Source organism: Athene noctua, chromosome 28, assembly GCF_965140245.1.
Source record: "Athene noctua chromosome 28, bAthNoc1.hap1.1, whole genome shotgun sequence".
NCBI lineage: Eukaryota > Metazoa > Chordata > Aves > Strigiformes > Strigidae > Athene > Athene noctua.
This window is the reverse complement of record NC_134064.1, coordinates 6,353,339-6,375,908: the sequence shown is the minus strand read 5'-3', so window position 1 is coordinate 6,375,908 and position 22,570 is coordinate 6,353,339. Positions and strand designations below refer to the sequence as shown.

At 43.9% G+C, this 22,570-nt stretch overlaps 1 protein-coding gene across 3 annotated transcripts in view; it reads left to right on the top strand.

Annotated features, from left to right (window-relative positions):
- NSD3 (nuclear receptor binding SET domain protein 3) overlaps positions 1–22,570 on the top strand; it is a 44,734-nt gene that overhangs the window by 17,236 nt on the left and 4,928 nt on the right. The window contains exons 8-23 of one of the 3 annotated variants that reach the window (XM_074928621.1): positions 3,048–3,148; positions 5,529–5,574; positions 6,068–6,198; positions 6,760–6,888; positions 7,507–7,633; positions 7,995–8,192; positions 8,751–8,921; positions 13,065–13,214; positions 15,400–15,556; positions 16,091–16,293; positions 16,756–16,868; positions 17,554–17,823; positions 20,497–20,613; positions 20,868–21,009; positions 21,575–21,681; positions 22,046–22,250. In XM_074928621.1, coding sequence (XP_074784722.1) covers positions 3,048–3,148; positions 5,529–5,574; positions 6,068–6,198; positions 6,760–6,888; positions 7,507–7,633; positions 7,995–8,192; positions 8,751–8,921; positions 13,065–13,214; positions 15,400–15,556; positions 16,091–16,293; positions 16,756–16,868; positions 17,554–17,823; positions 20,497–20,613; positions 20,868–21,009; positions 21,575–21,681; positions 22,046–22,250 — 2,367 coding nt within the window. Of the gene's footprint in view, positions 1–3,047; positions 3,149–5,528; positions 5,575–6,067; positions 6,199–6,759; positions 6,889–7,506; positions 7,634–7,994; positions 8,193–8,750; positions 8,922–13,064; positions 13,215–13,289; positions 13,347–15,399; positions 15,557–16,090; positions 16,294–16,755; positions 16,869–17,553; positions 17,824–20,496; positions 20,614–20,867; positions 21,010–21,574; positions 21,682–22,045; positions 22,251–22,570 lie in introns of those variants that run through there. The other 2 variants (XM_074928622.1, XM_074928623.1) reach the window with 2 other exon arrangements.

Below are 22,570 nucleotides of genomic sequence, written 5' to 3'. Positions count from 1 at the left end.
GTCCTCTCGTCATCCTTGAGAGGAGACAGAGACCCTTTGGTGAAAGGATGGAGGTTCCTGAAAAGAGGCAGCTTTGAGTCATCCTAAACCAGGAGCTTTTCAGGTTCCTCCAGTCCTTACAGTGACTTCTGTATTTCAGCCGCAGGTTTTGTACAGGCCAAGTAAACTCCACGTTAACTGTTGCGTGTTTGTTACTGTGCTTGTGATCGTATCCTTGGTATAGTCTCAGACGTAGGTAGTTTTACATTGGGCATGTAAAAGTCAATTTTAGGTTGCAGCAGAACACCTTGATTTCCTCTCCCAGTAGGGTGTTTGCTCACGGTATGGAAGCAAAAAAAGATGGAAGACTGAATGCAGTACACGTGCCCAAACCCCCTCCTCTTGAGAAAATGATCTCACGGTGCTGCCAAGTGTCGCTCCCACTTTGTCTGTCTGTCTGTTGGGTTCCTTCTCCCTTTCCAAATGTAAAATGAGATTCCAAGTCAAAAACCTCAGTGGTCAGCGTGCATGAGATCCCTGTCCTCTGCAAACACGCTTCAGTTTCTGCAGTTTTAGGTAGGCTTATCCTTACACGTGCTGTTTTGGGGACTGTGTTTGGGAACTGCACAGTACAAGCTGAGTACTCCGGATATTCTGGTGTCAGTGGGGTTTCCTTTGCTGTTGTCGACAGTGGTTCTTCTTTCCAGGTCTAGTTGCTGTAGCTGCTTCAGTTTTTTCACACAGTTGCTACTTTAATTGCCTTGCAGCAGGAGAGGTGATCGCTGTTTTGTTTCTCTCACCTGGGAACTAAAGGCTTCACCTTCACAATGGCTCTTCAGACGTAGGGGGGTGAGAATTCTGAGCCTCTCTTTTTTCATTTTCTTAGGTTTTTTGGATACGTAAAACTCCACCTGATAACACCCTATAGAGTGCATGAGCTTTCCTTCAGTATACACTCCAAACAGTCACTTTCAAAGCCATTTCCAAAGTCCAGACAGTTATTGGTCCCCTCTCATGGAACATAACTGCGAAGTCCTTTTTTCAAATTTAAGGTCACCGGAACTTCAGAATACCTTTACGGTAAAGTATTTTACAGAATGACTCTGGGAGTCCTTATTAATAACCTGCAGTTAGATATGCAGAATTCCATAATGCCGGGAAAATAATTCTGTAACTTGAAACCTGATGATAAGAGAACAACTCTGAGAGTTCGTAGTGCCTCTGGTCTCCACGTACAGCTGAAACAGGATTAACCTGACCTGGCCAGTAGGGAGGTAGATCGCTGGTCTGAAATCTGTCCTGAAACTCTGGATCAAACTGTGCCTGAAGACGGGACAGGAGCATTGTGGAGGTGATGCTCTGCATCCTTGGAGAGCGGGAAGAGGAGGAGGTGCCCGTTGCCTTGGTCAATGTTGCTGTCAGCCAGCGGTAGATGCACTGATGCTGGAGTTTCTCCTCTCATACAGGGCTTGCATCTTATTTCCTTTACTCCAGTGGGGCAGCACAGGGAGAAAATACGTTGTTGGTTAAATGAACTGTTTGGTCACGCTTGCTCAGATTTACTTTCAGCTGCTTCAGAGGATTTTGGCCGAGTACGAAGGTGACAGAGGATGGCCCCTGGCTCTAGCGTTGGGCTCCCTTGTAGTTGTGCGTGTCTCAAGGGACGCGGCTCCTCGGAACCGGAACTTACACGTGTGCTAACATGAAGGATCTTGAGCCGAGTTATTAATTTCTGAATTATTAATAACTCATTGCTATTATTAATTAGTTAATATGCTGTAAAACTTTTTCCCTTGAAGAAAAACAGGGTTTTTTCCCCCTCAGAAATACAGCTGTTGTAAAATGAGTTTTTCTCATTTGTTGTTAGTGAGATCCTCCTGAGCCATGCAACCTTGATAAAAACGCTCAGCTAATTAATCAAGATGGTTTTCCCTTTTTTCTTTTTCTTTTTCTAGACTCCTTTTGAAAGACTTTCTTTCAGTGTCTGATTAAACCCTTCCCCTCCCTCTAGATATTTTTTTCTCCTAACAAGAAGATGCAGGTTTACAACTTCTAACAGTAAACTAACTCCTGGTCCCAAGAGCTTTCATTTTTGCTTGGAAGAATACAAGGTATTTTATATTTGTATTGTCTTCAGGTGAAACACCCAAAACTGAAAACCAAGAATAACGCTTCACAACAGCTAATTGTAAATTTTCAAAGCGCAGTTTCCTACCAGCTCAGCTCGAAGTGTGTACTTTGTCTCAGAAGCGTTGTGTGCATGTTTCTCTATGCCCTTTTTGGGGGTACTGTAGCATTGAAAGGTCTTCTGATTTTTGCCAGCCTTAGTGTCAAAGTAGCTCCTACTTCACTTCTTGAAATGTCATGATAACCTTCGTTAATCTGAGTTTGTTTTCCATGGTAATACTTTTTAAAAGTCGTTTTTCATGTTAATAATAATAACGCCACATCATGATCGCTGCTTCTGCTTGTGCTGAGTTTTCCTTCACCTCTCAGAATCTTCAGCTGAGCGTTCAGATGTCGTATTGATGACACGTGTTATAGCGTGGCTCCTGCTTTAAGTTTGTGTTAGCCAGGTCTGAGAGCAGGCCACCCCCGCAGAGCAGGGGCCCAGAACTGGTGTTTTGAGTGAAAACTTGGAAGCTGTGTTTTGCGTCTTAAATTTCTAACTTGCTTTAGTTCAAGAAGATGATTGTGATAACCTTCCCATAAACACCAAAGATGGACTATTTGGTTAAAAAATGCACCAAAGCAAAGACTGTGCTTGAGAGGTGTGTTACGAAAATCGGCTTGCCCTAAACTGGATTCCAGCTTTTTGTTTTGCTGTTACTGGTGTCTTTTTTTTTTTTTTTTCCTGAAGCTGATCACTCTGTCTATGGAATCAGAACGCATTGTCGGCAGCCACAGCACCAGTTGGCAAATAGCTTGGAACTGAATTTAAAAATAAAACATTCAAAAGAGGAAAAAGTCTTGGTTTCGTTACTTTATGTGTTAATTTGGTGTTGAACATCTTTCTGTACCGCAGAAATACAAGGAATCGTATAATGGAAACCTTTTTCCTTCTTCAGGTTCTGTAGAAAAGAAGCAACAGAGAAGATCGATTCGAACCCGCTCAGAGTCTGAGAAATCCACTGAAGTTGTGCCAAAGAAGAAGATCAAAAAGGAGCAGGTTGGCTTCCTCCATGTAGAGAGTTAAAATATATTGTATTCATAAATGTTGTGGCTTATATTGGTGCCTTTTTATTTTTCTCCATTTTTCCCCATCGGGTTTCGTTTTGGACTATCCTTCATGAAATCCCCCTGTCAATACCATTGCTGTGACTCTGCTACTGGCATCTTCACAGTATCAGTCAGGCTATGGAAATGGGAACTCAATGATGCAAGACTCCTAACGAACCTGCCATGTTTACTTTGAGATTTCTGTTATGGGCAAAATGATTTTGTTTCAGTAATTTCTATTTGATGGAATTGCCACCAGGTTCCTTCCTTTTGCTCTTGATTTAGCTGCTGGTTTGTATTGAGGTTTTGTTTTTCAAATGAAGTTAGACTGATTAATCCGACCACTCTTGAAAATGGACTTTAAGAATGATTTAACTTAAAGATGAATAGTCAGACTTTTATGTTGGCAGACATCAGCAAAACAGATCTTCTGAGATATACGTTTTCTTTTTCCTCAAGTAGATCTAACGTGTACAGGGCATTCCTTTAATCTGGATGTCAGACAGACAAATGTTGTTGCTTTAAAAAAAAAAATATATATAAAAAAAATTCTGCGTGGAAATGAGTAGGAAAGTTCAGTGGATGGACGTTAATATTAAAAACTGAATACACTTTTTTAACAAGTTTGTCAAAGTTGTTGGTTCTTTTCCTTACATGGTCGATTTTCCCTCTTCAAGGGCCTCTCCACTTGAAACCTGAGAATTTTATATAAGATATTTTGTAGTATAGCTTTTACCAGTGAGAATTTTTAAAAAGGGACAGTCAGGCTAAAGATTTATATGGGAAGGGGAAAAATTGTTTTTATCTCTTTTAATTTATTCTTTGCTCTTTATGCTTTGTTTTTGCACTTCATTCACTTCAGAGATTGAAAGTGGACCCCGTTGCCTTTTCTTTCCCCCATATTTTTCTTCTGATGCCGTAGCATTTACATCTGTTCAGCAGAAGAATGCTCTAACTCTGGAAAGTTTCTCAGTGAAACTTTAAAGCAACTTAAATGTTGGGCGTAAGATACCTGACGTAGTCCCTTAAACCTCTTGTCACGAGGTGCTGCAGCCTCCCTATTTTCAAATGAGTTATTTTATGTTTGTAAATGTTTCTTAATTTAACAAAGGTATAAGAACCAACAATATGAACTTCATGGATCCCAGTTAGCTTTGCTTGCTTATATTATCTAGCTAACTAAGACTATGAACATGAAAGTGCTTTTCTCAGGAAAAGTATATGACTAAAAATTAAACACAGATGCACTGTAATGCGCATAACCTTGAATGTATTAAGTTATATTAAAAAAAAAAAATCTTACTAACTTCTTACAATTATGCAACAATATTTGTTACCCAAAGTCAAGTTTTCTTGCAACTGATTCCCCAATTAGTCTGCAACAACTTGGTATAAAATCATAACTGGAACGAGTACAATTAATGGGAAAAACAAAATGTTAATGCTACTGTTACAGTGACTAGTGGAGAAATAAAAGTGATTGTTTAGATTTTATATTTGTATTACGAAATGTATCCTATACAAATCCTTCTATTGTATGTTTTTACCTATTGTACAACAAAATAAAATATTTTTTAAAAAAATTATAGAATAATCCTTAAATATTTACTAAATGTGTTTCTCCATGCATATGTAACCACATTGTAAAGAAATAACTTGTAATTCTTAACCTTAAAACCAGGATTTTAGGCAACAGCTTTCTTCTCTAGTTATGATTCAGTCGCCAAATTCTGACGTGTTCCATGGACACTGGCAGAGCAGTTTCTAAACTTGCCCTCCTGATCTAGGGCCGAGAACTGAGGCGCTTTGGCGAGGTTGTGGAGGTTTCTGCCGGGGGGGTCCTGCCGTTGAGTTTCCAGCTGTATAGAGCCCTGCAAGGCTGCGGAGACCCCCCGCCCGGCCCCTTGCAGGGCTCTATACAGGGGGGGCCGGGCCGCAGCCCCCGCAGGCTGCGGAGGGGCCTCGAGGGTCCCCCAGCCCGAGCGTCCTCCCGCTTGAGGGGAGCCTGTGCTTACCCAGGCGTGGGGTTTGACAAAAGCGTCAGGGTTGGCTGCCAAAACGAGCCCCGCTCCTGCCCGCGGACACGGGTAAAGCTTTGTCACCTTCGTGCCCCAAGGGAGCGATGGGGAAGGACCTGGCTAGTGAGCGTGTGGCCGCCCTGGCCTAGGCACTAGGATTAAACCCAGCAGGACCGAAGGCTCCCCCCGAGAGGGGATGGCAGACTGCAGCCGAGTTCAGAGATGCTAACCGCTTAAACTTGAATGTTTTCTTTTTAATACTAGGGAGAAAAATTCCTCTGGTTTTAACTCTGGATTTTCCTATTCAAACAGGTTGAAATGGTTCCACTGACAGCAGTGAAGACAGGATTGCAGAAAGGTGAGTTACGTACGAAAATAAACTTTATTAAACCTTCCTGGCCGGTCGCACTTGGGCAGTGCTGCTCGTTCTGTGTCGGAGGCAGAGGTCGTGCTTTCTGGTGACGAACGTGAGAGATGCTGATCTTAGTTTCTCCTCTCAGGGCTTTCCAGGGGTGTTTCTGTTGTTGCTTGTTTGTGCACTGCTAGTTGGAAAGAGTGTAAGTCTTTGCTTAGCCTTATTGTAAAGGTGGATGAAGGGGAGGTAACTTCATAAGGTCTTGTCCTCTGTTACAGACAGTTAAGTGGCTTCCTGTGCTCTGTCAGCATGTTCAGAAGTTTGTCAGAAGGTCTTCTTAAGGTTTTCATTTAATCAGCTCTTCAGGGAGAATTAAACTAGTATCAGAATTACAAACAAAATTAAGGCTAGCAAATAAAGTGCAGTTTCAGGCTATTAATTTTAAGCAAAAAGTTGAGAACATATATTAAAACTAATTTTAGTATGTTGTGTTAAGGTGCCAGCGAGATTTCAGATTCTTGTAAACCTTTAAAGAAAAGGAGTCGTGCCTCAACTGATGTAGAACTGACTAGCTCAGCTTACAGAGATACATCTGACTCTGATTCAAGAGGACTTAATGATTTACAGGTAAAGGCATATTGTTTCTCGCAGGGACTCGTTTCTTTAACCTGTCAGCATAGCAGGCTTTTCAGATGTGTATTGCTAAACACGTGACTGCTGTATTTTCTACAAATTTCATGTCTTTTATTGTCTAAAAAATTAAAGCCTAATCTTCTTTCTAATCCCCTTCCATTGTATTGATATAAAAAACCCCCAATATTTCTTTACAAATTTTCCTGTTTCCTTGTCTGGCAAAACATTGCCTTAGATCGCTGACTCGGTTTGCTCTTCGGGAGGTTGTTGGATTCTTTGGGAACTGGGGGACGCTGCTGTATCTTGGTGTAAACCTGAGGCGTGGGGGGAAGGCGAGATGGATACCTGTGGGGTTTTTGCTTGTGCAGGTGAAAGACGTCAAGAAGGCAGCACTTCTGTATCATTCTAACGAAGTTCAGCGATTTTCAAGGGCCTTTGTATCTCATGACATGTCGAATGATCTTTCTAATCGGCGGTGACGTAAAAGTTTTTTCACAATGTGGTTGTCCTCTGCAAGTGTCTTGTTTGAGTGCCTTGGATTTTTCCTCTTTGTAGGGTAGTTTTGGAAAACGTTCAGACAGCCCATCAGCTACTGCCGATGCTGATGCTTCTGATGTGCAGTCGGTAGACTCTAGCTTATCGAGGAGAGGAACTGGAACAAATAAAAAAGACACTGTTTGTCAGGTAAATGATGGTACTGTAAAGAAATGGATACTAAAGATGTATCATCCATTTCTGTTAGTCAAATTGCACTACTTTGTTTTAACCATGTCTCATAATTTGACATCAGATAAAATATCAAGGCTTTTAGGAGTTTTTATGCTCTGGAAATTATTCCTAAGCCCTCCTGCATGCTCAAAAGCTAGAAATCCGTACCTGCTAGCAAAAGTAAATCTCATTTTCTGCTCTGTTCCAAGATTTCAGATGGCCTTTCAGGGTAGGGCAGAGTGGGAATTTTCCAGTATTCTGGAGAGAAAATCCTGGAATCTCTGGCCAGTTTCCTGGTCGATAGCAGAGGGAACAAGCTGCTTTTGCTCTTCAGGTGCATGAGAAAATGAGGGGTCCAGATGGATCCTGTAGTGCCTCTCCTCTCTTAGAAGAGCAAGATGCAGAAAGTGCTGGGATTGTCTCCAGCCCAGAGGCTTCCCAGGTCCGCCCGTGGGATGTAGGCCAGTTCTCCTGCCTTATCTTGGCCGTGAAGAGATTTCAGCCAGTTTCTGGTCTTTGTTAGCATCTGGTAGTTGTTTGCACCTAAGCATGTCAGTACCCTTTGTTCTCTGACTGGCTCTCTGCATGTTTAAGATCTGCGAGAGCTCTGGCGAGTCTCTGGTGTCCTGCGAGGGCGAGTGTTGCAGCGTCTTTCACCTGGAGTGTCTGGGCCTGAAGTCGATGCCTGATGAGAAGTTCATCTGCACCGAGTGTAAAAACGGTGAGTGTGTTCCTGTCTCTGAAAAACGGGATTTCCCACTCTGCGGAGGAGCCATGTTCTGGTCTTGGCTTATTCTATTACTTTTTTTAACCTCCGAGGCCAGATTCTCATCTTCTGCTTGGCAAGTCCCGGGTAAGAAAAGAAGTGATAAACTGCTTAGAGCTTTATTCAGAATAAGAGGCTTTTATGTTAACAGCCATTATGTAGTTACTGTGGATTATAGTAACTTGCCTGGTGAAGGGAAGGAGCCTGTGTGGCTCAAACCAGTGTAACTGTTAGCTTTAGAATTATTTTTTTTTGACCACAGTATCTCAGAGAATTGGCCGTTACAGTTGGGCTTCCTTATTCCTTCTTTTCCAAGGAGAACACACGTGCTTTTCCTGCAAACTTCCTGGCAAAGACGTGAAGCGCTGTTCCGTCAGCACGTGTGGCAAGTTCTACCACGAGGCCTGCGTGCGGAAGTTTGCCACGGCGCTCTTCGAGGCGCGCGGCTTCCGCTGCCCGCAGCACTGCTGCACGGCCTGTGCCGTGGAGAAGGACATCCACAAAGCAAGCAAAGGTGAGGACGGAGCGGGGCGACGCTCCGGCGCTGCGCGGGGCTGGCTCTGCCCTCCGCAGCGCCAAGGCTCTCCTCCTTAATGAGCTCGTTAACTTAAATCTGTCACGGGTGGGAAAGGGGCGGCCTGAGGCTGCTGCTGGAGAATCCCCGGACCCACAACACTCGAGTTACCTTTTGTTGCTGCTTTAATGGAAGCCGAGGGTTAGTAGCGCAAGACCAAAGAATGTGGTGTGATGATTCATTTTTAAGACAGTTGGTAGTGGCCTTTCGAAGAATTATTTCTCAAAAAAACCCAGAATCCTTTTAGAAGTCAACCAAAATATTAAACAAGTAGACTGTAGAATGATGAAAACCATGTATTTTTTTCTTAAGAGAGTTTAACAGTGAAAGTTAAAAGTTAACTTTTGTGAAACCTTTTTTTTTTTTTTCCTAAATGTTTCTTTTTAATCTAGTACTCTGATGGGAATAAAAATCAGCCTTGCATCTGTCTGTGGTGCCTTCTGCCATATCCTGCCTCCAGGGTGACATGGTGCATTTTTCTGCATTTATATTGCACAGGTCGCATGGTGAGATGTTTCAGATGCCCCATTGCCTATCACTCAGGAGATGGCTGTATTGCGGCAGGAAGCTTGTTTGTGTCATCCCACATTCTCATCTGTAGTAACCATTCCAAAAGGAATCACTCCTCATCAGCTGTAAATGTAGGCTTTTGTTTCGTTTGTGCAAGAGGTGAGCACACTTGTTTTTTCCCCTGTTTTATAGTTCTGTGGTCACTTGTGCAGTTTAGTGATACAAATAATGTATTTCATAAAGAACTCCTCCCTTAGGGCTCTCTGGGATTTAAATGCTGCCTGTGATTTTTGTTTGTTTGGTTTTTTTATTTTGGTCAACAGTTCTCATGAGACTTCCACTTGCTATTTTGGTCCGTTATATTTGATATTCAGACACAGCGATAGGTACTCAGAAGCCTACTTGTTTTGCCAGTAGGAAAAAGTGGATGCCAAGCCCCCAGTTCCAGCCATTGCAAGCTGAGAATGGATGCTGTGTTATTCACTGTCCGTTAAACGGAAGGGGATTCTTTCACCAGTCACAAACTTAGAACTGTTTAAATTTTTAAGGCTAAAAGGTAGGATTTACTCATGAACTAGAAAAAATCATTTTAATTTATAACTGCCATCACATTTGAGAACTTTGAAAGAGAAGCATTTGCAGTACCGTATGAACAGGTTTCATGCTGGGATTTTCCATATGCCAAAGTTCTCTCTTTTTTCTTTTTCCTTTTTTTCTTTTTTTTCCACTTGTTACTTTTATGGCTCTTAAGCCACTAGTCTTCTGCCAGCTAGCAGGTTGAAAAGCTTCAGCGTATCAGTGGCTTTAGTCTCATAATGCAAAAATATCATTATTCTCTCAGGTTGATCGAAGTGACATGATTAGCTGTTTGAATAGTAATACGTATCTTATACAGTATTTCCAAATTGTTGGATGTATTCTTTTGAGCCCCTTTGAGAGTCACTAGTAAGGAAGTGAAAATGAGGTGAATCCTGGAGCTGACTTGTTTTCACTTGTGTTCATTTGGTTGGAGGTTTAGTGTGGGAAAGGTTGCCTTGAACTTGCAAGAGCAGAGTAGTAATGAAAGATCTCTGATTGGGAAGGGAAAGATGATGCCAGGGTAATTTCCTCCCTACCTCTCTTCTTTCTTTCCCTTTTCTCATTTCTGAGTAATTTAGGAGCCATCACAAAGGATCGAGTTTAAAATAAAATATAAAAAAAGTTCAGAAGCTCAGAGAGAAACGGTAACTTTTAGAGTGAGCTTTAGAAAAGTTCCTCTGAATGGGTAAAAAGACGTGTATGCCATGGTTCAGTGTTTCTCCTTGTGTGGGCTTATTTAGACATTTTGGGGCCACCCCAAACCAGGATACACGTGATGAGAATCACCTCAGCATAAATGTACCCGTGCAAATCTGACCTGGTACGTGTCTCTACACTCTTTTATTTTAGGTCTTTAGGTAGCCTTATGTATGTTCTTGAATTTTGCTTGGTAGTGTTGTTACCTGTACAGTCTGAACTACTAAAGCAAGCCCGTTGCCGTGTCTCTGGAGCGGAGGAAGGTGCAGAGGTGGGAGGGGGTGTTCTGTGAGCCGGGGGGGCTCTGGGTGTCCCACCAACACCCAGCCTGCATCACTGCTTGAACCAGTGGTTGTGGGCAAAAGCCAGCCTAAACAGGTGGCAAGAGGCGGTTTGTTCTCTGGAGCTGGAGTAGAGTCATTAGAAGCCATTTCTGTGGTAGGCAGAGCAGTTCCAGAAGATTTTCAGTACTTTGGTTTTGGGGTTTTGATCTCGGTTGTCTGGAGTCAGTCTGGTACAGCCTCAGACAGGGGTTTATGACAGAAGAGTTTCTGTGGGTCTTCCCAAGATTCCCTAATCGGGGATGTCAGATTAGACTGTCTCCGGGCAGGGGCCAGGTCTGCCCCTGTGAGTACCCACGGGGAGGTGGGTGCCTGGCGCCGCTCGGGGCTGGGACCGCAGGCGCGAGGGGACGGCGCCGGGGCGAGTGTCGCTCATCTCGGTCCTGGAGGCCGAGTTTGTCCTCGGCTCTGAGCGCGGGCCTGGGCCAGGCTTCTGCCCTTGGGCTTCTCCTGAAGGTTCTGGTTTCTGCCAGTCTCAAACACCGTGAAGCTCTAGTATCCAAACGCACTGGCCGACCCGGGAGGGCTGAGTTTCTCTGAAGGTGCTTTACTGGACCTTGGCCAGCTGCGACAGGCGCCTGAAGCTGGCCTGAGATCCAAACCAGAGAAGAACCTGCTGAGGTTGTGAATCTGCCGTAGTTTGTTACAGATACAGGTGAGGGTGAACCTCTTGGGGAGTTTTTTCTCCAAGTTTTAGCGACTTACTCTGTGACACAAAGGTGTGAAATTAGAGGCCTGCTACTTCTCCTGGGCAGAACTTATTTCAAAGCTTTATGAAAAGCCATACCTGCTATATTTGGCATCCCTCTTTATATCCAACACAGAAATCGGAATTTAGGAGTAGAATTACAATAGACGAGTCTTATGGTTGCTGAAGATGCAGACCTGCATTTATTTCTAAAAAAATAAATGACGTGCAGAAGAAAATTTTCATGCTTTTTTCTTTTTTTTTTTTTTTCTTTTCATTTGACATTGCTTTAGTAATTCTGTTTATACCTGAATCTAGCTTCATCAGAGATGAAACTACAGAAGTCTGTATTTTCTCCTGGCAATATAAGTAACCTCTGAACCCCGGCAGATGGAATTTCCTGTCCTGTATATCCACTGAGTCTTAGTTACGAGAACTTTAAAAAGTTACAAACCACTTCCACTGACTGAATCCTCTGTATTTTACAGCAACTGTGTACTTGTTCTTCTAGAAAATTTTTGTGGGGTTTGTTTCTAGTAGGCATAGCTGGAATCGGGAGGCAGTGTGCTTCACTGAAGAAAGATTGTGTGAGGTTTGCATTTAGCAAACGCCCCCGGCTGGGTTGAATTGAGTCCTCTCTAGTCATACGTGGTCAGCGTGAGGGGCATGAGGTGAGGACAGTGTCTGTGGAGCAGCACGGAGCACCTGCTCAGAAAGCAGTGGGGAACTGAATGCTCCAGAAACACTTGGGCGTCTGGATGGGAGAATGGTTATTTAATTAGTTTTAGTTGATGTCAGATGGAGAAACTTTGTATTTAGATCCAAAGCATTACTGAAGTGAGGAAATGCAGATAGGAGACAATCTATAAAATACACAAACTTGCTTGGCATGAGGTACTGCAAATACGGTATATTTTAAGACTTCCTGTTCACCTTCCTGAAATATCCTTCATTAAGAGTTCACCTAATGGCATGTGTAGGTCATACTGGGTTTAGGACTCCTGAGGCCACGCTCTCCAGGTAGGCTGATGCCATTCTCCTCACAGCAGTTTTTCAGGCACCCCATTTCCAAAGCTCCTCTACAGCACTCAGCTCTGCGTGTGTCCCACGAGGGGGAGAATTGGTGGCTCTCTTGGTAGCTCATCTTTCCTGCCTCTTTGGGTCTCAGTTGCTCTGCTCTTCCCCTGAATTACTGGCCAAATGCTTCTCATCTGCAGCTGTGGGGCTCTCGCCTGGGCTGCCTGGCTCTTGGGAGCGATGAAGAAAAACTCTTCTTGGTGGGGAAGGACAGAGAAATGCAAACACGTTGCTCGCAGTGAAGGCGTCTGGGGGAACAGGGAGCTCCCGAGGAGCTGTGGGAGGGGACGTGGTGGAGCTTCACTAAAAACAAGTGGTGTAGGGCAGAACTCTCGCCTGTTCTTTCCCCTCTGGTGCCTTGCAGAATCGCTGACCTCCCCCTTGATATTTTTCTTTTTCGACACAACTATAAAGGCAAAACACTGTCCTAGATAAGATTTGAGAGTCAGATTTGTAGTAAGTGGGATGATGAGCTCTTGTATGCAGCATCTGCTTTTTCAGTTTGTAGCCCCAACTAACGGCGTGGCCTTTGTCACCCCCCAGCTCTTCACATGAGCTTGCTTTTTCCATTAGCTGGGGGGGGGGGGGGGGGGGCATCACACAGATTTCACATTGGTTGTTTTTCTTGTGCTTTTCTATAAATGCACAAATTAAGGGTAAAAAACACAACTGAAATTCCACTTAGAAGCAGCTTATTCATCGTAAGTTATTCCAGTTAAGTTTAATTTAGTCTCTCCAACATAAAACCTCTTTCTTAGCAAAGAAACTTTCTGTCAGACTTTTCTTTTTCTTCATTTTATCTTTTTTTTTCATTCACACATATATGCATTAGAGGTGTTCATTTGATTTATTTTATTTTCTCCTTTATGGAATCATGGGTAGTTTCATTGCAACTCATCTCTTTCTGTTTGTTTCGTATAGGGTTGGTAGTGCAGGATCATTCAGACCCCCTGTTCAGTTCATATGCCTATAAGTCCCACTACCTACTGAATGAATCAAATCGTGCTGAGTTGATGAAATTACCTATGATTCCTCCTCCTTCGTCAGCTTCCAAAAAGAAATGTGAGAAAGGTAACCAAAATAGTTTCTTTCTCTTTAATTTACTTTCGCTTTTTCTATTATTTCTCTCTCTTTAAATCAAACAAGGAATGTCTGCTTGTCAAGCACCTCTTACTGCTTTTCAGTGAACTTCACTCATTGATTATTGTGAGCCTGTGTTCATGTTGTTGGCAATTTTTTTTTTTTTTTTATTACAAAAGGGCTTAAAATAATTGCTGTCACTAAATTCTCCTCGGAAGAGGTTAAATCATTTTGTCCCTGGCCCAGGCTGTTCCAGCCTCAGGGCAGGGTCTAGGCAGTGAGGTGGAGAGGAGGCAGGGAGGTGAAGAGGTGCTGTGCAGTTCAGTGCTCGCCAGGGTGGCGTAACCAGCTGCTTCACTTGGTTTCACGTATGACAGAGGGGGGGTGCTTGTGGCAGATCTTCCCGGCAGCTGGCGCAGAGCTGAGCGAAGAGAGGCGCCGGCAGGTTGAGCGGGGCGGGTGGCGCGTCCGTCCCGAGGCCGCGGGGAGCAGCGAGGCTCTGCCCGACACGGATCCGTCCGTCCTTGGGCCTCGCCCTGCGCCTCTGCTCGCCCGGCCGGGACGGGGCAGCGCGGGCGGGCGGGGGCCGCCTGTCCCGCCGTCACCCCACGCTGCCGCGGCACCTCCCCGTGCCTGGCATAGCTCTTGTCTGTCTCAGATACTCAGATCTCCCGATTTTATTCCCCACAGAAATTTGGTTTCCCGAGAGCGTTCAGAAACGGTGCCCCGTTAACCAGTCTGAAGTTAGGTTATTTTGAACGTTGCTAGATTGATGGCTTTCAGTAGTTCCTGTAATTCCTGAAAACAAAAATTATTTTGAGCCCTCTGCTTAGCTTGAGCAGTATCTTACTAATGCATCCTGAGAGCAAAGTGTTGGGTTTTTTTCTTGCTTAGCACTGAAAGTTTTGTGTTTGATTTCGTTTGATTTTTGCATCTCTTGGCATTTTACCATGTTGGGTAATGTTTCAGTAATTTACACTGGCTCTGTATTTCCTCTGAAATAACGTTTGCCAAAAAACATTTTAAAAGTTAAAATTTTATTATGGGTTTGGGGAGCTCTGGAAAATCCGTATCGTTGGATTTTACTGGTTTTTAGCAGAGGAAATACAGTATTGGTCATGCAACTGATTTGTTTAAGGAATGCTTATTGTGACATGCAACAATCAATTAATGCAGTGATGTTTTTGAAAGTCTATAGGTGGACAAGATTTTCTGATAAACGTTTGAAAGTTAGGACTCACACTTTGGTATTGTGATTGAAAATTGCTTCAGATACTCTCAAGTCTCTCCCAGATTTTCCATCTGGGACACAAAAACTTGTTAATTTTTTAAAATATTTATATATGTAGAAAACCGTGTTATCTATATTTTATATATTTACATATATAAAATATTACAGAATGTGTAATGTATGAAGTCTTACTGTATGAGCTTAGAGATGTGCTGTGGCTCTCCACATTGAATACATCTGCCAAAATACAAGCCAGCCAAAAGAACTTTTGTCCAAATAAGTGTAAACTTCAGAAATTAACATCAACCACTGCACTAAGATTTCCTTTGTGCACAGAAGGAACGTTTGGGATGGGGACAGCATGTGTGGTGTCTCATTCTGCACTACGTACCGTGCTCATGCTGCTGAACTCTTCTTTTTGTGGAACACACACGCTTAATCCTTGCAATTCTTTTATCATGTCCTTGGTACAGAAAAGCATTGATCAACCTATAGGCTGTGGGGTTTTGAATGCACACTAACTGATTGCTGGGGGATTCAGTCATAACGATGTTGATTGAAAAAGTGATTCTTAAAAATATGGTTATTTGTCGTTGTTTTGGCCGTCACCAAAGAAGCGAAAGCTGGCAGCACTGCTTTCAGGTGCAGCGCTTCCTTCAAGGGTGCTGCTTCTGCCAACTTACCTCACCTTTAAAAAACGCTCAGCTGCTTTCTTGTGTCTCTCCGATGCAGCTGAGAGCCACAGCTTGTACGTTAGATGATTGCCCTGCACGGCCTTTTTTAACCAACATTGTTAAGTTTGACTTGATCCCTTTCTTTTGCCTTTTTTTTCTGTGGGGCAAAGGAGAATGTGGAAGGGGTGATTTAAAATGAATGTCAGTGGCAATGCACAGGGGGAAGCAAACGCTTACTTCTATAAACCAAGCAGGATTTCTTTGTTTAAAGGTGGAAAACTGTTGTGCTGTGAATCCTGCCCAGCTTCCTTTCACCCGGAGTGTCTCAACATAGAAATGCCTGAGGGATGCTGGAATTGCAATGACTGTAAAGCTGGCAAGAAGCTACGTTACAAGCAGATCGTTTGGGTCAAGCTTGGAAATTACAGGCAAGTTCACTATTTTTGTTGAACGTTTTACGTGTTCCTGGGGAAGCACAGACACAAGAGAAGTGCTTACTCCAAATTTTGGAAAAGCCTTTTAAGAACATCCGTGGTGTGAGAGCGGACTTCTGAGATCACCTCTAACCGCCTGCACGCCTGCAGTGACCAACAGCAAACACAAACTGGGACACGCTGGTTCAACAAGTCAGCCCCTGTTTCTCCATATCACTGTTACACTCTACACTAAATGCAGGCACGTATCCACCATTGCCTGGAAAAAGCAGGAGAATTCAATTTCAAGGGCAACATTGACGTCTGACACAAAGTAGATGAATTATTGTATCTCTAATCCTTGTTTACAAAGACTGAGCTGCTCTGAGTTACCTTCCTGTCATTCTGTAGTGCATTAAAAACACGTGAAACGTTGCCAGAAAGCGCCTTGGTTGCACAAAGGAGGAGTTAATTTCTTTAAGTCAGGCAAACTCAGAAGCTAAGGCTATGGTTCAGGCAACTTACATTCTTTTTTTTTCTACCTTTCAGGTGGTGGCCAGCAGAGATCTGCAATCCCAGGTCTGTGCCTCTCAACATACAGGGCCTCAAACATGATATCGGGGACTTCCCAGTATTTTTCTTTGGTTCACATGACTACTATTGGGTACACCAGGGCAGAGTTTTCCCTTATGTTGAAGGAGATAAAAGCTTTGCTGAGGGGCAAACTAGTATTAACAAGACCTTCAAGAAAGGTAAAATCAAACAAAGTTTATAGTGGTTTATGACAAAAATTCCACGTGTTTGTGTCTCCATCACCACTTAACCTGCATGGGAATATTATGTGACTAGTGTTCTGTGTTCACGTAAAACTGCAGACATTATGTAGATCCCTTGACTGCAGATAAAAATATGTTTCTTTAAGTGCCTACTCATTGTGTATTGTTGTGGGCAAGTTCAGTTCTGCCACAAGCTGGGAAATGTTAAGATGGAGCTTGGGCTCTGCTGCATGGGATCATTGTTCAGTATCTCAGTACCTACTGAAAAGTACCTGATGATAGATTCATTATATACTGCAATAACTCATTTTTAGCCTGTGTTTTTGTTTATAGAGTTCTATTCCCAGCTTTAAGAAACGAAAATAAATACATACATGTATATAGTTGGTTAACAGCAGCTGGTGCTAATTGCTTTCCATTCTGAACTCCCTTGCACAGCACTTGAAGAAGCAGCAAAGCGCTTCCAGGAGCTGAAAGCACAAAGAGAAAGCAAGGAGGCATTAGAAATTGAAAGGAATTCAAGGAAACCTCCACCTTATAAACACATTAAAGTGAGTTGGCCTCATTCTTTTCCCGTTTTTATTCTGTGCATGGGTAAGCTGTGTATTTAAACCAGTACTTGCGACAATCCAAGTTTAAGGAAATTCAAGTAAATCATTTTGCTGTTCTTTTCAGGAATCTTTTGTTCTGTCTTATAATACTGTAAAACATTCTTTTAGCAGAGTATTTGTGAAAGAGTTAACAGCTGAAGAAGAGTTTTACCCCAGGTAGAATTTTGCTGATGGCAAGTGCATCTCCTGTGCCTTAGACACCGGCTATCGCAACTTACTGAACTTTGTCAGGCTTAGCTGGAAGAAATCCCAGTCATGTACCTGATAAACTTTGTGCGCTTTGAGTTCCTGAAACAGTAATTTTACTGGGGAGAGACTCACATTGTACTGTCTGGAGTCAGGAGTTTTAATATTCTTTGCTTAAATTCCTTGCTGCTGGTTTCTCTGAACAGTGTGTCCCCAGTTAAGTGAGCAGCAGAGGCAAAAGCACGTGTGTGTGTGTGTGTGAGAAGCGCAGGAAGTGTTCTTGTCCTGCCACACTGTCCTTCAGAAGGCTCTGGAGGAGAAAGAGTGAGGTGATGGTTATTTTCTTGCCTTCTGTCAGCTGACGGTTGGTCTCCAGTAAAGCTGTCAGTCTATGTTCTTTGTGTGTTGTCTTCATAATTCTTTTCTTCCTCTGTTGCAGTCCAACAAGGTAATAGGGAAGGTTCAGATCCAGGTCGCTGATCTGTCGGAAATCCCTCGCTGTAACTGCAAGCCGTCGGACGAGAACCCCTGCGGCCTGGAGTCGGAGTGTCTGAACAGGATGCTGCAGTACGAGTGCCACCCCCAGGTGTGCCCCGCCGGGGAGCGCTGCCAGAACCAGTGCTTCACCAAAAGGCTCTACCCTGACGCTGAGATCATCAAAACTGAGCGACGTGGATGGGGCCTCAGGACAAAAAGGAATATTAAAAAGGTAGACTTATGAAGGGCAAAGGTTGTGTGTGGTTTTACCTGAAAACACTGTGACTCTGTGCCCCTTAGGCAAGGTCATAGAAAAATTTCAGCACTTGGAAGTCAATGCTTTGTGTGAAAAAGATGAAACTTCTGTAGGTGAAGCAGTAATGGTGAAATCTGCTTAGCTGTTTTGACAGAAGCGTCTTAACTTTGATACTTGCAGAAGAAAAGCTTGTTCCAGGTGATTGTGACTTTGTGAATTCTGTTGGTGGAGGAAAGGATGTGTGTGTGTGTTCTCACTGCCTGCTGGGCGAAAAGGGAGAGAGCGTTCTGGGGGAGAGTAGTCAGAGTGATGGCTTCTTTCCCCAAACAAGGGCACTGATGATGATGAAATCTTGGAGGACTGGCAAAATAACTTGCCTGAGGGTTTTTTTTTTTCTCTTTCTCTCATCCTTGTCATAAGCCAGCAAATGACAATCACAAAATGTGAGAGAGGCTCAAAGGGTGGGTGGAGTCAGTTTGACTTGTGAGCCCCTTTTCAGGGGGTTACTCCTCTGTTCCTTTTGCCTTTTCACGCTGTTACACACCAACGTGCTGACAGCATTTTCCCCTTAGTGGGTCGCTCGGAGGGAGGGAGTTTGCTTCAGGACAAGTTTCTGTCATGTAACGCACATCCTCAGGGCTCTGCTCTGGAGAACTCTTTTGCCCTTGGTTGCCTTCGTATTTTCTGCAGTTTGAATTTGCGCTCGTCTTAACAGCAACAATATCCTGGAGCTTCTCATCCCGAGGAATTGGGCCCCCGGTTTGGTGGACTCGGCCCTGGGGGGAGGATTCCGCTGCTCTGCTCTGTGGGGAGAAAGTGCCTGCTCTCACAGAATCACCGGGGTGGGAAAAGAGCTTGAAGATCATCTAGTCCAGCCAGAGCTGCTCCAGGCTGGAGGTTCTGCCGTGACGTTTTGGATTGGGTGGTCACTGTGGGACGGCGCGTCGAGCTTCCAGTGTAATCGGAAAGTGGAGAAAAAGCAAAGAGATCTTGAGCTGATTCTTTCATCATTAAGGAACGTGGTGTTGAAGTGTCTGTGCAGGGAGCGTGTAGGATGATCCACCGAGGAGGTCCTGCAGTGCCAAGATGAAAGCTCTGGGTCTGTGTGTAGTCGTTTCAACCGTGAATTCCTTGCTTTTGTCCATTTTCACTAGACGTCTACCTCCTTGGCTTTTCAACATGTAATTTACAGTCTCTAGAAATCTGAGATGGGGAAATATTTTGCAGCGGTTGGTGACAGGCGTGTGTGTGAGCAGGGTGATGCTGGAGGTGTTGCGGCAGAGCGGGTGTGGTGAGGACACTGTCGGTCACTGCAGCTACAGCTGCAAACTTCTGGCTGCATTTGGGACTTTTTTCAGCCCCTGCACGCCTGACTGATGTGACAGGCAGCTGGAGGAATAGTGGGGGGAAAAGTCGTGTTGAAAAACCTTTCAGTACACTACGGTTGTGCCTGTCCCAAGTACCTGGCGAATTTTTATAGCAGGTTTTGGGGTGTTTTATAGTAGAGCTCCTGCGAATTTAATGTGCCGACTTCATAAATGCATTTGTGTCCTGTAAGAGCTTTACTGAAAACTGTTCTGGCTCTGTTGGGTTGTCCAGGTGTTCCCAGACACACAGGCTGCACTGAAAGCAACTTGGCCCTGAAGGGACTTTGGTTTTTTCCCTTTAATTTGGGCTAAAGTTTTCAGACGCATCTAAATGATTTTTATCAAGCGAGTGTGCATTAGATAAGACTCGGACTATTCCAAAGGGCAAATTGATCTTAACAAGTACTGGGCTGCTGGGTCACTGAGGTGGCTTTCCCTCAGAACCGTGACCCAAATTGCCGGATTTCCACCCTTACCCTTCCTCTTACCACTTCTGGGGGGGGGGCTGTGGCTGCGGGGGAGCGTCTGCCCGAGCACGGCTGACAGCGGCGCGCTCGATACCGCGTCAGTGCCGCACGGGAGGAGGTTTTCTTGACATTCCGGGTGCTCGGTGGGCACTGAGTACTTCCAGTAGCTGCTTTTACCCGTGGTGGAAGCCATCCGCAGCTCTCTGACGCCCGGAGTGCTGAGTACTGGCTCCCTTCTGTCAGGGCACCAACCACGTCCCAGGCCTTCGGAATTTCCTTAGGGAACCGTTGGGAACACGCTGCTGGCCTGGAGGGCTGCTTTGAAACGGGGTTTTTAGTGATTAATTTTTTAAAATTTACAATTTTTGTATAATCTGTATTTCATTAAAACTTTATTACTGCAAATGTTCTGAGTTTATTGACTGCTAAAAGTCCTAATAAAAGTGAGGTATGTAGTGGAAATACTCGCCGTTGTAATAGTTCACGTTTCCTTAGGAGTCTGAGTGTTGTCCCGTTGTAAAGAGGAGGCACGAAACCTTGAAGGGTTCTGGAGCACTGCCAGCAGGGCTTGTGCAGGGGACACAGAGCAGTGCTTGCCTCCGCTGCCTTTTTATTTCAGGTGGGCTCAGTGCTTAGAGCACAAATGCCTGGTGCACGTGCTCACTTCTTGCCTAATAGATGGTTAAAGTCTAACGCTCTTCGTGATGGTTAGAGTATATTCTTATAGGAAGTGCTTTTTCCTGTGCTGCTTCCATTCACCATCATGAGAAATAGTAAGTGTGGATTTCTTAATTTTATTTTCCTTTACTTTTCAGGGTGAATTTGTGAATGAATATGTTGGCGAGCTAATTGATGAAGAAGAGTGCAGATTGCGGATCAAGCGTGCACATGAGAACAGCGTAACCAATTTTTATATGTTAACTGTAACAAAGGTAAATATTATGTCTTGCTCAATATAAACTGTCTATCGGGGCAAAATACTGGCAGAGGCATCATTCTGTGTTTGATGTCATCCCACTGGAAGCTAACTGCAGGGAAAACTTACCAATTTTAACTAATTTAAAATAAGCGTATTTTTTACTGCCTAAGACATTAGTCATCGCTTGTGAGCAGGAAACCTTTTTGTGTTTGTGAGTACTAAATACATCTGTCTTTTGTTGGTTTTGTTTCTGTTTTTTATTTGCAGGACCGGATAATAGATGCTGGCCCAAAGGGGAATTATTCTCGCTTTATGAACCATAGTTGTAACCCAAACTGTGAAACACAGAAATGGACGGTGAACGGTGACATTAGAGTTGGATTATTTGCTCTTTGTGACATTCCTGCAGGTAAAAAAGGGCCCTATTCTGCATGTAAACTTTTGTCTTGAAACGGCCAAGTTCCTAACTTGGCCGTGGGTTTTTTTCTCTGAAGTTACTCAGTGCCAGTGACGTTTATAGGAACTTTGTCATTCATTGGAGGGGAGGCACATGTGTGAGTTCAGCTTTAGCAGGGACCTTAGTCAGCAGTAGTGTGAAGCTGAGAGCTGCTGTTAGAGCTGACTGGAGGGTTTGCTGCTGAGTCCAGTGTTAACTCTGTCGTGTGAACACTTAGCGTTGGGGCTTTGACCAGTCGTTGTCCGGTGTGGCATTACCTTTCCATGTTGGTGTTTTACCTGATCTGTCATTTCAACTGGCTCTGCCTGAGGGTACAGCTGCTACCTGCGTCTCATCCGGGCAGAACTGGCCACCTCCAGAGTGTATGAAACGGAGGCACTATTTCTAGCTTGCCCTTAAAACATCTTGCTGCCAGGTCTCACAGACTGTGGGAGGTAAATGCTAATGCAATGTCCTTGTCACAAGCCTGTCTTGCCTCGGTGTCCCTGTGGGTGAATTGTTTTTCTTTGACTTTTAGGAATGGAATTAACATTCAATTATAACTTGGATTGCCTGGGCAATGGCAGGACCGAATGTCATTGTGGAGCAGAAAACTGCAGTGGTTTCCTAGGAGTGCGTCCCAAGGTACATGGACGGAAAGTGAAGCTTCTCTTCCCAAATCCAGAGATCTAGTGAGAGCAGGGCAACGAGAGGTCTTTGTTTTATTTAACTTCTCACGTCTTTGTAGTTCTTCTCACCCTTGAAAGTCTCTAAAGATTTTAGTTGTGCGCTGTAGTGCTGTTGTGTCTAGGGCGAAGTTAATGTACCAAGGGGGTTCATTCTGATACGTGTGGATGGGCATTTCTGGCTTTTAGAGTTTAAAAACGGTTTTTGAGTGGATTTAATTTAAGCATAGTTCATGAAAATCATTACCCAAAAGTTGATTAAATTAATTTTAATGCAAGGGGTTTATAAAGTGACTGTATGCTGTGACCTTTGTAATTGCTAGACAGCATTTGCAACGGCAAATGAAGAGAAGGTGAAGAATGCAAAATTAAAGCAGAAGAAACGGAAAATAAAAACAGAACTGAAGCAGATGCATGAAGACAACTGTTTCCAGTGCGGAGATGGGGGAGAACTGGTCATGTGTGATAAGAAGGACTGTCCCAAAGCATACCACCTCCTATGCCTTAACCTGACTCAACCACCTTTTGGTAAGAGCAGTTGTATGGCTTCGACCCCCCTCTTCCTTCCTGCAGCAGGACAGTGTTTGAGCTGAAATGCAGAATTCGTTGACATTAAATGCAGCGTTTTTGCTTTTGCAATACCACTCATTTTTAGAAATACATCGGGGGAGCATTCCTGAATGAGAACCGATGGCCAGAGAGGCATTGTGATACCTTTTAATGTTCTTGTTGCATCTCTTTCTTGGATCAAATATCCCTCTCTTATTTTGATTGAAATATAAGCCTCATCTTGATGTCCCAAGGTCACCAAGCACAAATCAAATGACAGTTCAAAGCACTGGTGTTCC